The sequence below is a fragment of the Pan paniscus genome, chromosome 13 (genome assembly GCF_029289425.2).
Source record: "Pan paniscus chromosome 13, NHGRI_mPanPan1-v2.0_pri, whole genome shotgun sequence".
Classification (NCBI taxonomy): domain Eukaryota; kingdom Metazoa; phylum Chordata; class Mammalia; order Primates; family Hominidae; genus Pan; species Pan paniscus.
In genome coordinates, this window is record NC_073262.2 from 121,758,810 (window position 1) to 121,779,761 (window position 20,952).

Consider the following 20,952-nt stretch of genomic DNA (forward strand, 5'->3'; position numbering starts at 1 on the left):
GAACAATGCTATTCAAAGTATGATCAGCAAACTGGTGAGTGCTGGTCTGTGAACTCTTTGTAACTAGCCCATGATGCAATAAGTATAGAAATTGAGTGTAAGCATTTTAAAACTTTTAAAGCAACTTGACATTACCAGGACATCAAAACATGTATTCAGAGGACTTATCTCAATGAACAGCGTATCAAACAGTTTGAGTACTATTGAACTTGTATGGTAAGTCACATATGGTACATGCTGCATACTAGTTAGGCACATTAAGACCATATGTCAGATTACTTTGAAAAGCACTATTCTAGAAAGTTTTCAGAAGGGAAGAGGATAGGTCTGGTGGTAGGGGGGCTAGCTCTCTTCTTTTTTTCCCCCTTCTGGGTACAATAGACAGTGAATCTGCTACCTCGGATGAGGAACAGGAAGCTGCTCCCACCAAGCCACTGACTGTATGGGGTGAAGAGGAGGGCAGGAGTTGGTGGCCAGGTTATCAGGCAATAACAAACTCAGCATCCAAGCACGCGACTTCCAGCAATGCAAGGAGCTTCCTTTGTTTTGGGAAAACAAGAGCTGCAAGAAGCCTCTCCTTGACACGTTCTTGCCTGGCCTCAGGAGAAGCCCAACCACCCCTGACACACAAATAGGAGAGTCCTGGCCAATGACCGGCCAGCCAGAATCCTGACCACAACCCCTGTTTGCTTTTCCTTTTCCACCACTTCCTCAGTTCGAGGGCCACTGTGGGGCCATAGGTAGCTGCCAGCCTAGGTCACCCTTCAAGAACTTCACCCCCAATGACCCAGTACCTAGTCCATACAACTCTTCCAATGCACTTCCTATAGCCTACTTTCTATCCCCCATATGGTTTGGTCTAAAAGCAAGGGCTTTTGGCCCCTTCCCTAGAGTTGTAGGTAAAATTAAGTCTTGGAATACCACTCTAACAAAGGCCATGGTATGCTGTACCAAACTAAATCCGAGAAGATCATCATCTAACCAAGTGCCCAAGAAGAACAATATTTGAGGCTTCAATAGAATATTCTGAGCAACTATTTTTACCTAAACAGACTTACTTGATTGCATTAGATCCTCAACTTCAAGAATCCAGTTATCATCAAGACTAAAATATGTAAAACAGTGCACCTATGCATGATGCAGAATGTCAAAACTAAACTTCCAAGGAGTTAGCTAGGAAGTTTAGAACCAAAGACCAAAAATCCAACACCTGGGAGCCTAGTTCTTGGATGTATAAACAGAGTAAGAGTCTCAACTCTCAGACTCACATGAAGGTGCCATCTAATCTAAGACGAAAGACTTTGGGACATTTTCTCCAAGAGCTCTGAGAAGTGGGACTAGCAAGTCCCACCTATGACTTTGCTCTGATAAATCAAGAACCTTGGGGACCAGCAAACCTTCCTCCCTCTCTGATTAATCAAGGAAGCTTACTCTTTATCCTGACGGTCCAAGAGCCCAAGTTTCTATGAAGACTAATTTGTCCTGTAAGGGGAGGGATGTGGGGGCGGGACTCCCCCCACTCCAGGCCTCCTTCATGCCAAAGAAGGAGGAAACAGAATAAGCAAAATAAAATTCATAAAGCGAAGCAGTAATTATGGTGTGGTCAACAAGAGGCTGCTCCTCAGGCCCATCATTATGTGGCTAAATTTAACGCCCTGCGCGGCCAGGGGAGCCGTGCGCCCCGGGCACCGTGTGTCCACACAGACGCCAGCTCCGCCACCTTCACCCGTTCGACAGCCGCCAGGGCTGCCAGAAAGCAGGTCACAATTTTTTTTATAGTCTGTTTACCAAGATGCTGTTTTTACTGCCGAGGTTTCTCTCATTTTATCTCTTTTTCCCTTTTCCCCAAACAGACTAGCCTGTATTTTCTGTCCTGTTTTTTTTTTTTCTTTCTCCCTCTCTCAGTTCTATTTTCAGAACTCTAATTTTATATGGTATGTCCCTTCTTTTTTTTTTTGGTAAATATTTGCCATAACTAAGCCGGGCACATCCAGTTTAAAAGGCTCCGTCCCACAAAACATCAGGCTTTTAATGATATGCATCTCATTAGCGTGTCCTATGAAAGGGGGTATAGAAAAAAAATGCAACTTACAGACTTTCTCACTTTTTATATCTAGAGAGACCTATATTTATATATGAGGACAAGCTGAAAACTGACATTCTGAGCCCCAATACAAGGCTAGTACAATGGTCATTTGATTCAGGCTTTGAGACCTCAGAAGCAGTTTCAGGAGAGAGGGGCTGTAATACTGCTGGTCCTCCCAGGTGGTTCTGACAAGGTAAGTACAGCTAGAACCAGTCCTCAGACCCAGAGGTATTAGGGCTCTCAAGATCAGAGGAACAAAACTCTGGGAAGTCCTCTGACACAAAATTTCCAAAAATGGCTGTAAGAAAACAGAGCGGTAATAGGGCATCAATATTTCCCTCCTTCTCTGGCTGATAAGTTAAAGAAAAGAAAGTTATGAGTTACAAGTGCTTGGAGAGATCCTTTCCAAGCTAGAACTTCCGCATCTCCCATTTACTGTCCAAAGGCTTCTCCAGCTGTGCAAAGCCCCAGAATTGAAGGGAAGATTTTTCTGTACATGTTAGGTTGGATGAAATGGGTTGTATGGTTGAGTCCACTTACGGTACTGAACAAAAGACACAGCATCAAATAAGCACTCTCCAAATACTAGTCTGTGATGTGCTTTTAAATCCAGTGTGAGGCTGGTTGCAGTGCCTCAGGTGTGTGTAATCCCAGCATTTTGGGAGGCTGAGGCAGGAGGATCGCTTGAGGCCAGGAGTTCAAGACCAGCCTGGGAAAAATAGTGAGACCCAGGATCTACTAAAAATAACAAAAACATCAGCTAGGCATGGTGGTACATGCCTATTGTCCCAGCTACTCGGGAGGCTGAGGTGGGAGGATCACTTGAGCCTGGAACATCAAGTCTGCAGTAAGCAATGATCACACCACTGCACTCCAGCTTGGGCAACAGAGCGAGACTCTGTCTCAAAAAGAAAAAAAACAAACAAACTGCAGCTTGACATTCTAAGATGGTGTTAGAGGAGCCCCCAGCATTCAGTGTTTTTGATAAGACATGTTGGGGGAGGGAAATAGATACATGAATTGAAAGACCCTGCATGGCTGTTCAGGTAGCACCTCCTGGGGACTCTATACATTGCGGGGGTCACCAAAGGTCCAGAGTCTCTAACTCAGTTTTTATTAGTTCATTTAGGGATGTTCAGAGTTTAGAAGACTGGCTGATGTTAACTAAAAATTATAAGAGACTAATTTCGAAATTAAAATGCCAATTTATTAGTTTACAAGGTGAAGTCTAGTCCAGTTACCAAAATATCTTCGGCTGCTTTTTCCTGGGAAGCTGAATAAATATTGAGAGTGCTACTTGTTAAACACAGGAAAAGGGCAAAAATCGGCAAATAGCTTTAGGGGGTAGTTTACATACATTGTGCAAGCTAGACATTCATCTTGTTCTACTGTATCACTGTTTTGGCATTGTGCTAGATAAATTAATAAACAGTTACTCCTTGGTTTTTCTTTTTTTGGATTCTATACAACTCTGTTCCTCTGTTAGTACATTTCCTCACACATCATTAATTAATTACATAAAAGTTTTTCTTTAATTGCTTGTAAGAGTCTAGAGGTGTACAAGACTAAAAGTGGCAAGAAAGGAATGTGGAATAAGAAAAGAGGCAGTACTTGGGGCAGAGCGCTCTAGCTTTGAACCATTTTCCTATATTTTAAGTTAGGTCTCTATACTGCTCACAAATTCATCTCAATCTTGCCTACTGCCCACAAAACTTCCAACAGGTGTAACACGTGGCAAGGCAATCTGACATGATGGAAGAATACTGGACCAGAAGGTCAGAGTCCTGGGCTCTGGTGCCAAATTTCACAATTGTTTGTCTATGTAGAGTTATTTTATCCTTATGGACCCCAATTTCCACATAAGTAAAAGAGAGTGGCTTGATACAGCCTTAGACTGATAAAGTCACTTCAAAATTCCGTGGCTCTAATCTGGACAAAATATTTCAGAGGCTATAATTTCCTTCATTGAGATACTGGTCCAGGCCCTTGAGATTTGTAATCTAGTTTCATGAGCAATGTATTTATAAACTGTTGGATAGATTACTCAGTAGATAGCTAATCTTATCCATTTTATATTGATTCTTCTTTATATCTCAGTATGAGAGGTTACACCAAATTTAGGGGGGGATACTCTGCTTAAGACTTGCATTTCCTATGTACTCACTAAACTCAGCAATTTCGCTATGCTCTTCCCCTAGCTGCTGGGGGCTGCAGAAAACAGAATGCAGTTGCCATCAACTATTCCTTCTTTAAACCAAGCAGTATTATCCCATCTCAAAATTTCTCTTCATTGTTAGCTTTACCCATATCAAATTAGAAGGGGTTCTCTGGAGTAAAAGATTCTAAGAGAGCAATCCATAGCATCAGAATTGCTCAGGCTTCAAGCATAAGATTAACAAAAGCCAAAGAGCTTTTAAAGGATTCCTTCAAACCATCACACTTCAGGAAAGCCCCTTAGATTGTGTAACTCAGTGAAAGATCTAGCTGTGTCTTTTCCTTCAGCAGCCACTCTCCATACAATATTCCTCTGAACTCTTACCTCAAGAGTAACTTCTTCCAAAAATACTTTTCCCAAACTGGCCTGCTATGAACCCCAGATCCCATCCAAATGAATCCATTTCTTCCTCCTCTCAGGTACCATATATATAAATATATTATGTATTTAGAATATTCTTTGTAGATATGTAAATTCCAGCAGTTTAATCTCTATCAAAAGTCCATTTTTTAAGGGCAGAAAACATGTTTTAACTTTTCAGTATAATTCCATCAAGTTTCGTATCTTCAACGGGCTTAATAAGTACTGTCCATAAACAGTTTAAACTTCTAAATAGAAAAACAAATAGACCAAAGATCTCCCACACTGAATGAAAAAAATTCTTCTGGGACCTTCTGGCAATTTCTCCCTTCATAATTTCCTTATGGAAGATAACAAGGATGTCCATGAATCCTGCAGTCTCATTTCCTAAATACTGGACAGCTAAGCTGCCAACCTACAGGACTCAGCCTTTATAGATCTCTCACTTTTCAATGTGGCCCACTATGCAAAAGAAATATCACCCGTAAGTGAAGGATATAAGAGAACGCTTTGGGTATATGGTTAAAATTATGAAGCCAACAGACCAGGTAAAACTTAGAGGTCAGTTGTTTGATACTTTCTTTTCTCCTAATTTCTATAACCAGAGACAACATGTCCCAATGTGAGAGAGTCCTCTCATGCCACGACCTTTAAAAAGGCTACAACCAGGTACCTCCTGTCTACAAGGCCCTGAGATAGAGTTAGAAGAAGAAACAAAATGAGCAAGACAGTTCTGCTCTTAAGAACTCTGTAAGCTAACAGGGAGAGAAGTATAGCAATTCTTAGAACACAAGGCAAAAGTGATAAGTGACACAGGAAAGAGAAAGCATTGAGAGTTCAGAAGAGGAAAATAATATAGCTTGTGCTTTTACTACTGTCCCTTTCACTATTTCTGTCATAACAGAAAGGTCATTGTAACCATCTGACTCTCTTTTTAAGTCTGGAAAATTAAATGCCCTTGGAAAAGACTTTAAAAATTATTGGATGAAAAGGCTGCATCTCCTGGGGGAAAGAAGCTGGAAGTATGCAGAAATCTACTAATCTATCTTCAAAATATCACCCATCCCTTCATGACATCCACAAATCCCACAGAAAGAACTAATCCTTCCCCTTGGTTCAACTCCACAGGTCCCTGCTTCCACACCATTCCTTTCCCTTCATCGGCATAAGTTTTTCCTTTTCCGCTGGTTTCTCCTTTGCCTTCAAACACATATGCATCTTTCCATCTTATTTCGTTTAAACTACTTCTAGCTCTCCAGCTATCTCATTTATTTCCTTCTCATTGTGAAACTTCTCTGGTGAAGAGTTCTACACTCATTGTCTCCATTGCCTTATCCATTGATCGTTCTTTAACAGCCTGCTTTCTTCTGATATTGCCCAAGACCATGAATTGCCTAATGGTCTTTCCTCTGTCAGTCAGTTACCCCTTCTCTTTGGCCTCTCTCCTGCACATGACTGTGGCCACCCTTGGTGACGGAAATAGCACAGGATTTGAGTCAAGACAAATATGGGTAAATCAACGGGATGGCCTTAGGCAAATTAGTTCACCACTGAGCCTCTACTTCTTTATCTTTCAAATGAAGATATCACCTAGCTCATAGGTTTGTTGTAAGGATTAAATTATAACTTAGATAAAGCACCTGTGTCTAGCACACACAGAGTATGGACTTTATATTTGTTAGTTACCCTTTCTTGGCTAATCTACTATGCTATTCTGATTATCTTCCTGTCTCACATTTCCATCACTGGCTATTACTCCTTCCAGTTATGACTATTCCCCATATCTCAATCTTTGGGCCTTTGTTCTTTTTTCCATATTCTTCCCAGCTAAAGATCCATCCATTCTCATGGCATCAAATATCATTTCTTTGTAGAAGATTCTCAAAGCTATTTTCTGTAGACCCTTTTTTTCGACCTGAGCTTCAACCCTAGTTTTTCAACTCTTTCCTAGGCATTCTCACTTGTACGTCCCATAATCAATTTAAATTCAACATGTGGCCAGGCGCGGTGGCTCACGCCGGTAATCCCAGCACTTTGGGAGGCTGAGGTAGGTGGATCACGAGGTCAGGAGTTCGAGACCAGCCTGGCCAACATGGTGAAACCCCGTCTCTACTAAAAATACAAAAATTAGCCGGGTGTGGTGTGGTGGGCTCCTGTAATCCCAGCTACTCGGGATGCTGAGGCAGGAGAATTGCTTGAAACCGGAAGGCAGAGGTTGCAGTGAGCCGAGATCATGCCATTGCACTCCAGCCGGGCAACAAGGGTGAAACTCCGTCTCAATTAAAAAAAAAAAAAAAAAAAAAAAAATTCAACATGTATGTGAAAAAAATCTTCATCTTATGTTTTTAAATTAACTCTAATTATAAATAAGCCACTGATTTTGTAAAAAATAGGCTAAGGCATTGTTAAATTACCATACTGTAACAAATGGATTTTTATGAAACCCTTCTTCTACTAGGGGAAAGAGGAGGGAGACTCAACTGTGTAAATCTTCACAAAAAGCTCTGGAGGTACATGAAGCTTATAGGTTAGGCCCAAAAGGGCTAGGTATTTGTCAGAAGTAAGACATCAAGGCCGGGCACAGTGGCTCACGCCTATAATCCCAGCACTTTGGGAGGCCGAGGTGGGAGGATCACTCAAGGTCAGGAGTTTGAGACCAGCCTGGCCAACACGGTGAAACCTTGTCTCTACTAAAAATACAAAAAAATTAGCCAGGCCTGGTGGCAGGTGCCTGTAATCTTAGTAATTCGGGAGGCTGAGGCAGGAGAATTGCTTGAACCCAGGAGGCAGAGGTTGCAGTGAGCCGAGATCACCCCACTGCACTCCAGCCTACAGGACAGAGTGAGATTCCTTCTCAAAAGTAAAGAAGTAAGACATCAAATATCATCACTGCCTCACAAATCAAATCTGAACCAAATGGATTTCTTAGACTGGAGATTTAAAGCAAGTAAGTGTGGCTCATGCCTGTAATCCCAGCACTTTGGGAGGCTGTGGCAGGCAAATTGCTTGAGCCCAGGAGTTCAAGACCAGCCCTCGGCTACATAGTGAGATCCTGTCTCTTTTAGAAAACAAATAAATAAATAAATAAACCAAATGAGAGACTAATGGTGGATTTGATGGAGCAAAACAGAGGAAAAAATAGTTTTCACTTTGGCAGAGTTGGTAACTTCCTTTGAGTAAAGTAAGATATACAACCCCCTGGAGCGCAGTCTGTTAAACTGTGCTAGCCTATCCAGGTCTAGATACAGGGACATGCATGATTTCGTTTTCCACAGGCCCCTACAACTCTCTATTGTCTTCTATCCAGCCTGATATACATGTTTATGTAATATGACTGGCCCCTGTAGATATCTGATTTTGTAATATCTGGTTTTGAGATTTTTTAGGATAAGAGAATTTGAGATATGGGAAACTCCTTTGCTATTGGGATTCTTAGAATCAGAAACCCAAAATGGATAATTTTTACCCCCTTTGTATTCTTTCTTTCTTTTTCTGAGACAGTGTCTTTCTCATAATGTATTCCCACTTGGTTTCTTTTTTTTTTTTTTTTTTAGAGACAAGGTCTCGCTTTGTCGCTCAGGCTGGAGTGCAGTGATGCAATCTTGGCTGACTGCAACCTCAGCCTCCAGAGTTCAAGTGATTCTCCTGCCTCAGTCTCCCAAGTAGCTGGGATCACAAGCCTGTGCCACCAAGCCCGGCTAATTTTTGTATTTTTAGTAGAGATGGAGTTTCGCCATGTTAGCCAGGCTGGTCTCGAACTCCTGACCTCTGGTGATCCACCCACCTCAGCCTCCCAAACTGTTGGGATTATAGGCGTGAGCCACCACACGTAGCCCCTACTTGGTTTCTTTCTTTGTTTGTTTCTTTGAGATGGAGTCTTGCTCTGTTGCCCAGGCTGGAGTGCAGTGGCACAATCTCGGCTCACTGCAACCTCTGCTTCTGAGATTCAAGCGATTCTCCTGCTTCAGCCTCCTGAGTAGCTGGGATTACAGGCACCCACCATTGCACCCAGCTAGTTTTCTTATCTTTAGTAGAGATGGGGTTTCGCCATGTTGGCCAGGCTGATCTCAAACTCCCGACCTCAACTGATCTGCCCGCCTCAGCCTCCCAAAGTGCTGGGATTACAGACCTGAGCCACCGCACCTGGCCCCATTTGTATTTTCTATATTGATTTCCTTTTTTTTCTCTCTCAAAATTTTAACAATTTTTTTTAAAAATTACTTTAAAATTTTTAATAAATTTCCTTTTGAAAACATAAGCCCTTATAAGCCTTTGCAAAAGGAAAATAAAGAAAGAGGTCTTTTTAGCTCTTCTTGAGAAAAAAAAAAAAAAAAGAAGTGGTAACCCCTGGTTACTACAGGATTCACAGTGAGAAAACCCCAAAGAGAAGGTGAAATTCAGAAAAAACAAAATATAGTTGAGAAACATGCACAGCCATACCTTCCTCCCTGGAGATTTTCATTCCAGAGCTCAAATACTGGTACATTCATATTTTCAGTAAGGAAAACAATTCTTTTACATGCCCACGGTTAAACCGACCCCACCCATGATCTTCCTAGTCTATCAATGGCATCACTATTCTTCAAATCACATAAGCATATGACCAAGAGCCTAATATTCCTAAAGATCACCTTCATATGTCAATTCTCCAGTCAAAACTTTCAATGGCTTCCCACTATCTGCAACAGTAATTAATAAGTGCAAGGAGAATGTGCCCCATCTCCTTCCTAGGAGATGTGTCCCCACTTGAGAATCACAGCACATAATGATAGTTGTTAACAATTGAACTAAATGGAGAAATAAATGTGTTACAGGCAAAAAAAAAAAAACTGAAAACCACCTTCAGAATAAAACACTAATCTGCCAGCCCAACATTTAAGGCCCCCACAATTTAGCCTCAAGTTATTATCTTGCTAACTTTATTTTCTACTAATCCTCATCCATTCTTATTCTTATTTTCCATCCTTTGCCCAAGTGCTTCCCACCTAAAATGTCTTCCACATAGTTTTCAATCAAAGCCTAAATCAAAGCCCAGTTCAAGTCCTGCCATTTATAGAAAGCTTTTTCTAATCACTCCACTACTATGGCCCTTATTATCATTCACTAAGCACTATAAGCTCTTTGATGGCAATATTATCATACCTTATATGCTCACAGAACCTCACTCAGCCCGCGTGCACCTGACCGAATACCGAAAGGATGAATTAACTGCAAGTTTTTCTAGGTCGGAGAACTGACACACATAATAGGAGGGAGGATATTCTCATGCATCTAGACTTATCCTTTTTTACGATGCCCACATGGACACTAAAAAAAAACCACCCTGAATCCTATGGCTTGCTCTACATATTGAACAACAGGTACATGGTAAAAGGGTAGCCCTTCTAACTATGGAAGTGGAGCCCTTGTGACTCTATGACTAATTTTCTTTCCAGGATTTTGTTAGGTACTTATTCTTTTGACTTTTGAGGTGTTAGTCTCTTAACTGGCTCTAAAAAAAGAGAGGTTCTGGGATTTCTCAATAATAAAAGATTCAAGGTTTATATACACTTCATCCCGAAGTTGGGACTGCCTTTCAGAAAACATAAATGTCAAACAAATAAGGCAGGTGGTAGAATGGGAATATAGGCTACTCATCTATTTACATGTAAGGCTGCCTATGTCTAAGGCTACCAATAGGTGATTATTTGATGGCCTATTCATAAGAGGAGGAAAATAAAAAAGAGTGGGAAGATATGATTCCTTCATCTATTCAACAAATACTTATAGAGTGCCTACTATGTGTGGAGGCACTGTTCTAGGCACTTGGGCTAGACCAGTGCACAAAACATACATCTTTGTCCTTGTTGAGCTTACATTCTAACAGACAGGAGACAGACCATAAACAGTAAGTATAATAAAATAAGTAAATTTTATGGCAATATGTTGGAAACTAGGTGCTATGGAAAAAATAAAAAGTAGAGGATGGTAAGATGAAATGGGAGTGCTAAGGTGCAGGGGGGACAAATGGAGCTTACAACTTTAAATGAGTAGTCAGGGTAAACTCTATTGGGAAGGTAACATTTGAAAAAAGACATTGTTGTAGTCCATGTAGATGGATGTAGTCTATGTAGATATGTCTCCAAATTCTTTGACACAGCTCCCCTTAAGAGGTGAAGTTTAATTAATTACCTTCCACTTAAGTGTGACCCAGACTTAGTGACTCATTTCTAATAAAAAGAATACAGTGAGATAGTGATAGAATGTAACTTCTGAAATTAGGTTATAAAAGGACTGCAGGTCCATTTGGTCTTGGTTTCGTTTCTCATTTTCTTTTCTTTTTCTTTTTTTTTTTGAGACAGAGTCTCATTCTGTTGCCCAGGCTGGAGTGCAGTGGTGTGATCTCAGCTCACTGCAACCTCTGCCTCCCGGGTTCAAGCAATTCTCCCACCTCAGCCTCCTGAGTAGCTGGGATTACAGGTGCATGCCACCATGTCCAGCTAATTTTTGTATTTTTAGTAGAGACGAAGTTTCACCATGTTGGCCAGGCTGGTCTTGAACTCTTAACCTCAGGTGATCTGCCCGCCTCAGCCTCCAAAAGTGCTGGGATTACAGGCATGAGCCACCACACCTGGCCTTGGTCTTTGTCTCTTGGATCACTGGCTCTGGAGGAAACCAGGTCCTGTGAGTAGCCCTATGGACAGGCCACATAGCAAGAAATGGCACCTCCTGCCAACAGCCACATGAGAAAGCTTGGATATGAATTATCCAGATGTTACAATGACTGCGTTACCAGCTGACATACTGACTGCAACTTCATGAGAGACACTGAGCCAGAATCACACCCACTAAGCTGCTCCCAGATTCCTGACCCTCAGAAACCATGCAAGATAATAAATGTGTTTTTGGTTTTTTTGGGTTTTTTGTTTTTGTTTTCTGAGACAGAGTCTCGCTCTTTCACCCAGACTGGAGTGCAGTGGCACGATCTCGGCTCACTGCAAGCTCTGAGACCTCCCAGGTTCACGCCATTCTCCCGCCTCAGCCTCCCAAGTAGCTAGGACTACAGGCGGCTGCCACCACACCCGGCTAATTTTTTGTATTTTTATTAGAGACAGGGTTTCACCGTGTTAGCCAGGATGGTCTTGATTTCCTGACCTCATGATCCATCTGCCTTGGCCTCCCAAAGTGCTGTGATTACAGGCGTTAAGCCACCGCACCCAGCCTGTTATTTTAAGCCATTACATTTTGGGACAATTTGTTACACAGCAATGGATAACTAATACAGACTTTAAGGAAGTGAGGAAGTTGGCCACACAAATATCTGAAGAAAGAACATTCCAGGCAGAGGGAACAGCCAATGTAAAGGCCTAAAGGCAGTGTTAGAGTGTTAGAAAAACACTTAGAGTGTTAGAAAAACACTTAAGAGTGTTAGAAAAACAGCAAGAGGCCAGTGTGGCTGCAGTGGAGTGAATGAGGGAGGAAGTTGTAGGAGATGAGGTCAGAAAGGTAAGAGAGTTCTATAAGATCATATAGGGTTTTATAGGCCATGGTAAAGTCTTTGGATTTTACTCTATAAATGAAGTGTTAAGCCAGTGAAGGGCTTTGAGCAGAAGAATATCATGATGTGCCTTGCAACTTAATAAGATAGCTTTGTTGATAATAGGCCAGGAGGGGGTAGGAGTAGCTGCAGGATACAAATAAGGAGGCTTTTGCCATAATGCAGGTAGGAGATGATGGTGGCTCCAGTATGGCAGCAGCAGAGGTGAGATTACGGGCATAGTTTTAAGGTAAAGCCAACAGGATTTCCTGATGGGCTTTGGCTGTAGGAAGTGAGAGGACAGCAGTCAGGATGACTCCAAGGTTTTTTCACCCAACTAAAAGTGAAAGAATGAACCTTCCATCAACTTAGATGGGAGGGGGTTGTTGGAAAAGTAAATCTGGGCATACGACTGGAAGTTCAATTTTGGACGTGTTGAATTTAAGATATTTTTTAAACTTCTTCACAAAAATGTTAAACAAGCAGTCTGGAGTTTCAGGGTAAGACCTACAGTGAAGAATAAATGTGAGATTCATCCACAAGGTGGTATTTAAAGATGCTATAGTGGAATGCCAGAGGAGCAGGCTGAAGATGTCAAAAGGATCAAATCATAAATGATCACGTGTGGCGTGCAAGGAGTTTGAACTTTATCCTGTAGAAAACCGGGAGCCACTAAAGGACCCTGAGCAAAAAGTATCATAATCAAGTTTCAGTTTCAAAGACATCACTCTGACAAAACTACAAATTCAACTGCAGGGGAATAAGAACTGAACAGGAGACAAGTTAGGAGGCTGTTGCATGGTCAAGCCAAAAAAGGGACAGAAAGGCCAGGAACAGTGGCTCACACCTGTAATCCCAACACTTTGGGAGGCCAAGGCAGGTGGATCACCTTAGGTCAGGAGTTCAAGACCAGCCTGGCCAACATGGTGAAACTCCATCTCTACAAAAAATGCAAAAATTAGCCGGGCGTGGTGGCTCAAGCCTGTAGTCCCAGCTACTCAGGAGGCTGGGGCATGAGAATCTCTTGAACCCAGGAGGCAGAGGTTACAGTGAGCCGAGATCATGCCACTGCACTCTAGCCTGGGCAACAGAGTGAGACTTGGTCTCAAAAAAAAAAGCAGGGGGGGAGTGGGGGAAAAGGGAGAGAAAAATGGCTAATTTCAGACAACGGGAGGTGGAATAGAGAAGATAGGCAGATTCAAAAGACGGTCAATAAATTAGGCTTTGAAAGTAAGAACAAAGAGGAAAGTGAGTGACTCCCAAATTTCTAGCTTAGAAAACTGAATGGATGATGGTATAATTCCCCAAGATAAGGAATATAAGAGAAATAGTCTGGGGGAGTAGATAATTCATTTTGGACATGTTTAGGATGTGCTTTATGTGGGACATCCAGGTGGAAATGCCAAATATGCAGAAAGAAATATGGGCCTAAAACACAGTGGAGATATAAAATTGGTATTCAGCGATGTACCAACAATAGTTGACACTGGGGTCTAGATGAGATGACCCAGGGGAAGGAAAGTGAAGTCTCAGAGGATCAGGGACCTGATCCTGGGAAACACTAACCTTTAAGAGGCAGGCAGAAGATGGAGAGCCAGCCAAAGAAACCAATTAGAAGTGTGAACAAGCTTAACAAGATGGCAATTTTCAAGTTAAAGCATTGCCCATCTTCCCCAGGCGATATAAGCTCTAGCTTCATAAGAGCAGCAGTGACTCTCTTCATAGTTTAAAGTATCTGCTCTAGAATCAGGCTGCAACCAGACAGGAGCTGAAGACAGTAACTAAAACTAGGCAGAATATAACAACCATGGCTGCACTTAGGATGCTAAGTCAAATCAGTGTTAACTATAGCCCCCTAATTTCTTAGCTAAGGTATTATACTGAACAGATTAAGACTTATAAGGCATTCAGAATGCAGCAGTAAGATCGACTGCAGGGAAGAGAAGAGAAGAGAAGAGAAGAGAAGAGAAGAGAAGAGGAGAGAATTGCAAAATCTCCATCTCTGCTAAGGGACCCCTACCAAAGGAAGCCAACTTCAAGCAACTGCCCAGGTGTTGGTGTCAAGGGCTGATTCCTAGCCAGGGGTTGCCAGCTGTAGAGGGCGGGGCTCTATTTTGGGCTGCCTGCTGTCCCTGAGCCTGGCCGCGTCTGGTTTGAGCAGCATGCAGCCCCAGTGACTCACACACCCATGCAAACTGCCTGTGGCTCAGTGGCATGGCCTTGGAATGCCAGCCTTAGGCCAGCTCCCTCCTCACCCCATTACACTGGGATAAATAAATAAAGAGCCCGCCAGCAGCCACACAGCCTGATGGCAACCAGATGGAGAGAGCGAGGCATGGACAGGGCCAGGGGAAGGAACTCCCTCCAGTGGACTAGACTGAGAGTGGGCTCTGCCCAGTCATCCTAAACTTCCTTTTTCATATAGTTCCTACTGCCGTGTAACAACAGTCCCTAAGTCCCTGACTCTTCTTTCACTCCTAAAGATGCCTCTCAACCCCCAGTCCTACAAAATGCCCTATATAGGGTTCTTGGCCTCCATGAAGATCATGCCAACAGCCATCCCACCCAGGCTTGACTTGAGTCAATATTGTCAGTATCACCCTCTAGTTAGGCCACTATCAATTGGCTCCTTGGGTTCCCCAGAATTGAGAAATCAGAGGCTCTTAGACAGAGTGGAAAAACAAAAGGACCAAATAGGGAGAAGTAACCCCTGTTCAATTCTTATTTTCCCGAGCCTTAGTATCCTAGCCACCTGCCTGGCCTACTGTCTCCTGTGCCTTATTGTCTATAGTCTCTTGCCTAGTAATAATCCCAATGAGAATTTTAAAAACTGACCCCAGGCAATGACCGCATGGCCCTCTGACACCAGCCCTGGCCCCCCTGCGCCTTCATCTTGAGCTCTCTCCCTGGTTTGTTTATCTTCCTATTCCATCTTGCTTATTTTGATGGCACATCCTTTCAGTTCAGTCTTGGGTGACCCCATGACCCTTCTGTGTCCTGTTTGTAGGACCCTGGGCAAGCAGAGTAACTAAAAAGATGCAGTAGTCATAAGAAGTTCTACAGCCCCAGTAGGAAACCTTTCAGTTCCAGCAGCTAAACAGGACATTCTGAGGACAGTGCAATGACCCCAGAGGTCACAAGAATTCCATATTACCCCAGCCCTTATGTCTCCCCTAACAGGTGTGTACAACCAGTTAAACTAGCAAAACAAAACAGGGATAATCCTAGACTATGTGTCAAGAAATATGAGAAGTCCTAAACATAAAGCTACAGCTATATGACCTTAGGCAAGTCACTTAACCTCTCTGAGGCTCAACTTCTTCATCTATAAAATAGAAAGCTGTAACTACAACTACCTATCTCTCACTTCCTTTCCAGATATAATAAAATTCTACAAGTCTATGAGGTTGATCCACCCAGAAACTACAGGACCAGTATTCTTGAAGTAGCTGGTTCCAAAACACTGATACTCTTCCTGTGCTGCCACCTAAATTCTGTATGCTTTCTCATTCAATTCCGCAGGGCTCCTCCCAACCCCATAGTATGAAAACGATGAGCCTCTAATTTTACAAATGAGAAGTGATTTATCCAAAGCTGCAAAATGAACCATGAGAATAACTGAAGACCCCAAATATAGGTCTAATAAGCAACACTGAGCCAGGTGCAGTGGCTCACGCCTGTAATCTCAGCACTTTGAGAGGCCAAGGTGGGCGGACCACATGAGGCCAGGCATTCAAAACCAGCCTGGCCAACATGGTAAAACCCTGTCTCTACTAAAACTACAAAAATTAGCCAGGTGTGGTGGTGCATACCTGTAATCCCAGCTACTCAGGAGGCTGAGGCACAAGAATCTCTTGAACCCGGGAGGCAGAGATTACAGTGAGCCGAGATCACCCCACTGCACTCCAGCCAAAAAAAAGCAACACTGTATCCACAGGCCACAGTGTCATAATCTGTATAAAATCCCCCTAGCATAGACTTATCAAAATATTAATCCAAACTTATTGAAGACTTACTACCTGTAGGCACCACGCACAGTGCTGGGGATATAGAAATGCATTCAGCATGGTCCTTGCCTCAAAGAGTCCACAGATCAGTGGAGGAGAAAGCCATAGTCTTGCAGGCATACAAACAGTAATATTACAATGTTATAAGTGGTAAAACAGAGGTATAATCCAAGGTACTATAGTAGCAGGGAAGAAGAATAGTCTTTACAAGCAGAGTACAGAATGGTCTCCCAAACAAGGTGAAGCTGACATCTAGAAGATTAATAGAAGTTTACAAGTTAGATAAGGCCAGAACATTGGACATTCTAGATCATGGGAAGAATGTGTATCTAAAGATAAGATGAAACAGCATTGGGGCAAATTAAAAGTCATTCCATATAGCTAAGGCATAAAGTACACAGAGAAAAATGTCAAGAAGTCAAGCTGGAGAGGTATGCAGGCACTAGATCAGGAAGAGACCTCTCTACTGAGCTAAGAACAAGCCTTGCATTGTTTAACTAAGGGGATGAGGCCGGGAACCAGCATGTTATCCCCAGCCTTGATACCTAAACTTATAGACAGGGGAAGCTATCTAAGAGAAAAACGGCCTAAGAAATCTCTCTTAGTCACAAGTTTAGGTTTAACGGTCTCTCTTTACCCATAAAAACTTGAAACCTTTTCTAGGCTAGGCATGGTGGCTCACATCTATAATTCCAGCACTTTGGGAGGTCAAGGAGGGTGGATCACTTGAGGCCAGGAGTTCAAGACCAGCCTGATCAACATGGCGAAACCCCGTTTCTACTAAAAATACAAAAATTAGCTGGGTGTGGTGGTGCGCACCTGTAATCCCAGCTACTTGGAAGGCTGAGGCAGGAGAATTGCTTGAACCTGGGAAAGGGATGTTGCAGTGAGCCAAGATTGTGCCATGGCACTCCAGTCTGGGTGACAGAGCAAGTGAGGCTTCGTTTCAAAAACAACAACAACAACAACAAAAAGACTTGAAACCTTTTCTCTTTCAGGACTTAGCAATACAAGTTTTCCTTCTTCTTCAGACTTACAATTGCTTCAGTACCTGGACTGAGCACCTACCTCACATTTTTTGCTTTTAGTGTTTAGACCCCAAGCATTGTAGCTCAGTCAATGCACAGAGGCAGAACAGGAGGTTCCAAATAAAGAATACCTGCTTTATGCCTAGCCCTTTAAAAAGTGCTAATTCAGGGTTCAAAAGAGGTATGGGACACAGACCCTGTCCACAAAGAGCTTACAAATTAATCTAGAAGACAATAAAGAAATACAAATAATCTATACATAATACCAGATTATAATAGCATTATTTACTTACATGATAAAGTACCAACTTGGGTAACACATATAATTAGAAAACGAGGCAATAGGCCGGGCGCAGTGGCTCACACTTGTAATCCCAGCACTTTGGGAGGCCGAGGTGGGTGGTCACCTGAGGTCGGGAGTTCCAGACCAGCCTGACCAACATGGAGAAATCCCATCTCTACTAAAAATACAAAATTAGCTGGGTGTGGTGGCACATGCCTGTAATCCCAGCTACTCAGGAGGTTGAGGCAGGATAATCGCTTGAACCCAGGAGGCGGAGGTTGCTGTGAGCCGAGATCGCACCATTGCACTCCAGCCTGGACAACAAGAGTGAAACTCCATCTCAAAAAAAAAATAAAAAAATAAAAAAGAAAATGGGGCAATAATACTAAGGTACTAACTGTACAACCAACAAGTCACAGAAGAGGGAGGGAAGGAGAAGATCAATATTGACTGGCATTATCAAAGGTCACTATTATTAATACTTTCCCTATTTGGCATTTAATAGATGTTTCTTTTGGCTGAGCTCAATCCTTAGAAGGGAAACCTAGGCAGGAGCTTCTGACAGGCCACAATTATCTACTCCCCATTCATTCCTTTGCCAGTCCCCTTGTATAAACACTGTGATTTTCCACAACCTACTGTGCCCACAAGACAGCCCCCAAATGGTAGCCCTAAGCTTTTTACCTTCCTCTCCTGCAGGATCCTGAAAGGGCCTAGACAAGTAATGACGCCTACCCTTCTCCTCCACAGTCCAGACCTTACGACCAGATCTCAACAAGCAAAAATTTAATAACTGATCAACCAACCTTTCCAAGGTTAGAGAATTCCAAATGAAATCCCTGGTACTTTAACAGAGATGTTTTATAAATATCAATCAGCCCACTTCCGCCTCTTATGTTCTTTCCCCGTTTTTTCCCTCATCCTCCCTAAGTACATCTCAAGCCTTATCAGACTTTCTATGGGCAACTTTTTCAGACAAAGGGCATTCCAACCACACAAGCCACCTAACACCCAAAACACAAATGGCCACTCAGGCACCTGGAAAGAGGAAGTAGGGTAAAGACACACAAGAAAATAACAAATACCTTACCTCTATCATAAATTGTTCCAAGAAGGAATTTTCTTCAAATGGTTCTGTCTTCAATCGATCTGTAATAAGAAGGATCAGAAAAAAGAAATATGAGTCATACAGGATGAGTTTCTTACCTGATGGAAAGGGAACAGAACAGGGCTACTTAGGAAAGAGGAGGAAGGTGCATCATGCAGAGACACCTAGTTCAGTGGGACAAGAAGGGCTGAGAGCATGTGGGCAAACAGTAGTGGGAGAGGGTGATTAGCAATAAATGGCAGGTTTGGTGGCAGCATCTGCTCTAGGAGTTTTTCCTGCCACAAAAACAAAGGCCAAACTGAATTTTTATTCTGAAGTTGGAGCCATGAAGCTTCCTAAACTCCCAAGTCCATGTTGCTCTGGTACAATTCTGTATAGCTATTGGCTCCTTTCCAAAGTCTTTCCCTGCCATTGCCTAGGGCATGTCTGGACTCGGTTACAGCTTCTATTGGCCACTTGGGCTCCAGCCAGGTACTCGAGGCAGAGAAAAGTGTCACCTAGGCCAGGCATGGTGGCTCACGCCTGTAATCCCAGCACTTTGGGAGGCCAAGGCAGGCAGATCACTTGAGGTCAGGAGTTCGAGACCAGCCTGACCAACATGGTGAAACCCCGTCTATATTAAAAATACAAAAAAATTAGCCAGGCATGGTGGCGTGCATCTACAATCCCAGCTACTCGGGAGGCTGAGGCAGGAGAATCGCTTGAGCCCACGAGGCGGAAGTTGCAGTAAGCTGAGATCATACCACTACACTCCAGCCTAGCTGACAGAGCGAGACTCCGTCTCCAAAACAAACAAACAAAAAAGAGTCACCTAATATCAAGACTCCAGTTTCTGGTTAGTATTCAGCACCCATCCTGGGGGAGGCACTTCTCTAATGCAAATGAGTCTCCCTCTTCGCTAAGACCCTTCGACTATTTTTAACACGCCCCACCCAACTCCTCCAAGAATGTCCTCTCACCTCGAATCAGCGTAGCCCCACTCTCCTGGTAGTCTTGGATCTCTAGGTCTTTCATATGAAGTAACGTTGCTAGCTCCCTCACTTGGCACTGTAATGCCAGACTCATGCCCATCAGAGGACGAATCAAATGTTGGGAGACCTTTGAGGGAACAGATATCAATTAGCCAAAAGACTCTTATAAAGTACTTTCCAATTCAGTATTAGGTACCAGAAAAAATACTGAAAAATAAATGTTCTTGCAGAAACTTATAGTTTCATAGGCAAGTAACCCATTTACATGAATGTAAACACAAATACAATAATTAAATATATTAAGAAGGTGGCTGGTGCAGTGGCTAACGTCTGTAATCCCAACACTTTGTAAGGCCAGGGCGGGTGGGTCACTTGAGGTCAGGAGTTTGACACAAGCACGGCCAACATGGCCAAACCCTATCTCTACTAAAAATACAAAAATTAACTGGGCTTGGTGGCAGGCGCTTGTAATCCCAGCCACTCGAGAGGCTGAGGCACAAGAATTGTTTGAACCCAGGAGGCAGAGGTTGCAGTGAGCCAAGATTGCACCACTGCATTCTAGCCTGGGTGACAGAGTGAGACTCTTTCTCAAAAACAAGATCCCACCAGCTGAGATGGCTCATGCCTGTAATCCCAGCACTCTGGGAGGCCGAGGTAGGAACTCACTTAAGCCCAGGAGTTCAAGAGCAGCCTGAGAAACATAGTGAGACCCCATCTCTACCAAAAAAAATTTTTTTAACATTAGCCAGGCACAGTAGCATGCATCTGTAATCCCAACTACTCGGGAGGCTGAGGTGGGAGGATCGCTTGAGCCAAGGAGGTCAAGGCTTCAGTGAGCTGTGATCATGCCACTGCATTCCAGCCTGGGCAACAGAGCAAGACTGCATCTCAAAACAACAAGAAGAAAACAAACAAACAAACAAACAAGAAAAGCCGAAGATCCAAGTAGCCCTCAAGAAAATAAGTGTGGCAAAAACAGAGTACACTAGCTAAAGTGTAACAGAAGACAAAAATCAACAGAAGGTAAAGACCCTTGAAGATCAAATTAGATCCAGACACTAAGAGCCATTTCAGGGCTCATGATAGCCCAGAAGGACCCTGGAGTTTCAATCTGTTCCCACAAATGCAGCATAGTCTAAGGTTATTGTTATAATAGAAGCAAGCCAGCTACCAAGAACTAGCCTAGGAAGGTATAAGCCAACGCACTCTACACACAACCCCCCTTTTTTTTTTTTTGAGAAGGAGTTTCGCTCATGTTGCCCAGGCTACAGTACAATAGCACGATCTCAGCTCACTACAACCTCCACCTCCCAGGTTCAAGCGATTCTCCTGCCTCACCCTCCCGAGTAGCTGAGATTACAGGCATGCACCAGGATGC

The 20,952-nt window shown here is 43.0% G+C and overlaps 1 protein-coding gene across 5 annotated transcripts in view; it reads right to left on the minus strand.

The window, feature by feature from the left end:
• The window catches only part of NHEJ1 (non-homologous end joining factor 1), an 87,854-nt gene that overhangs the window by 52,646 nt on the left and 14,256 nt on the right, over positions 1-20,952 (minus strand). For all 5 annotated transcript variants that reach the window (XM_063595565.1, XM_003818637.5, XM_003818638.5 and 2 more), the window contains 2 exons: positions 19,563-19,701; positions 18,586-18,644 (listed from right to left, as the gene is read on the minus strand). In XM_063595565.1, the coding sequence (XP_063451635.1) occupies positions 18,586-18,644; positions 19,563-19,701 (198 nt within the window). The remainder of the gene's footprint in view (positions 1-18,585; positions 18,645-19,562; positions 19,702-20,952) is intronic.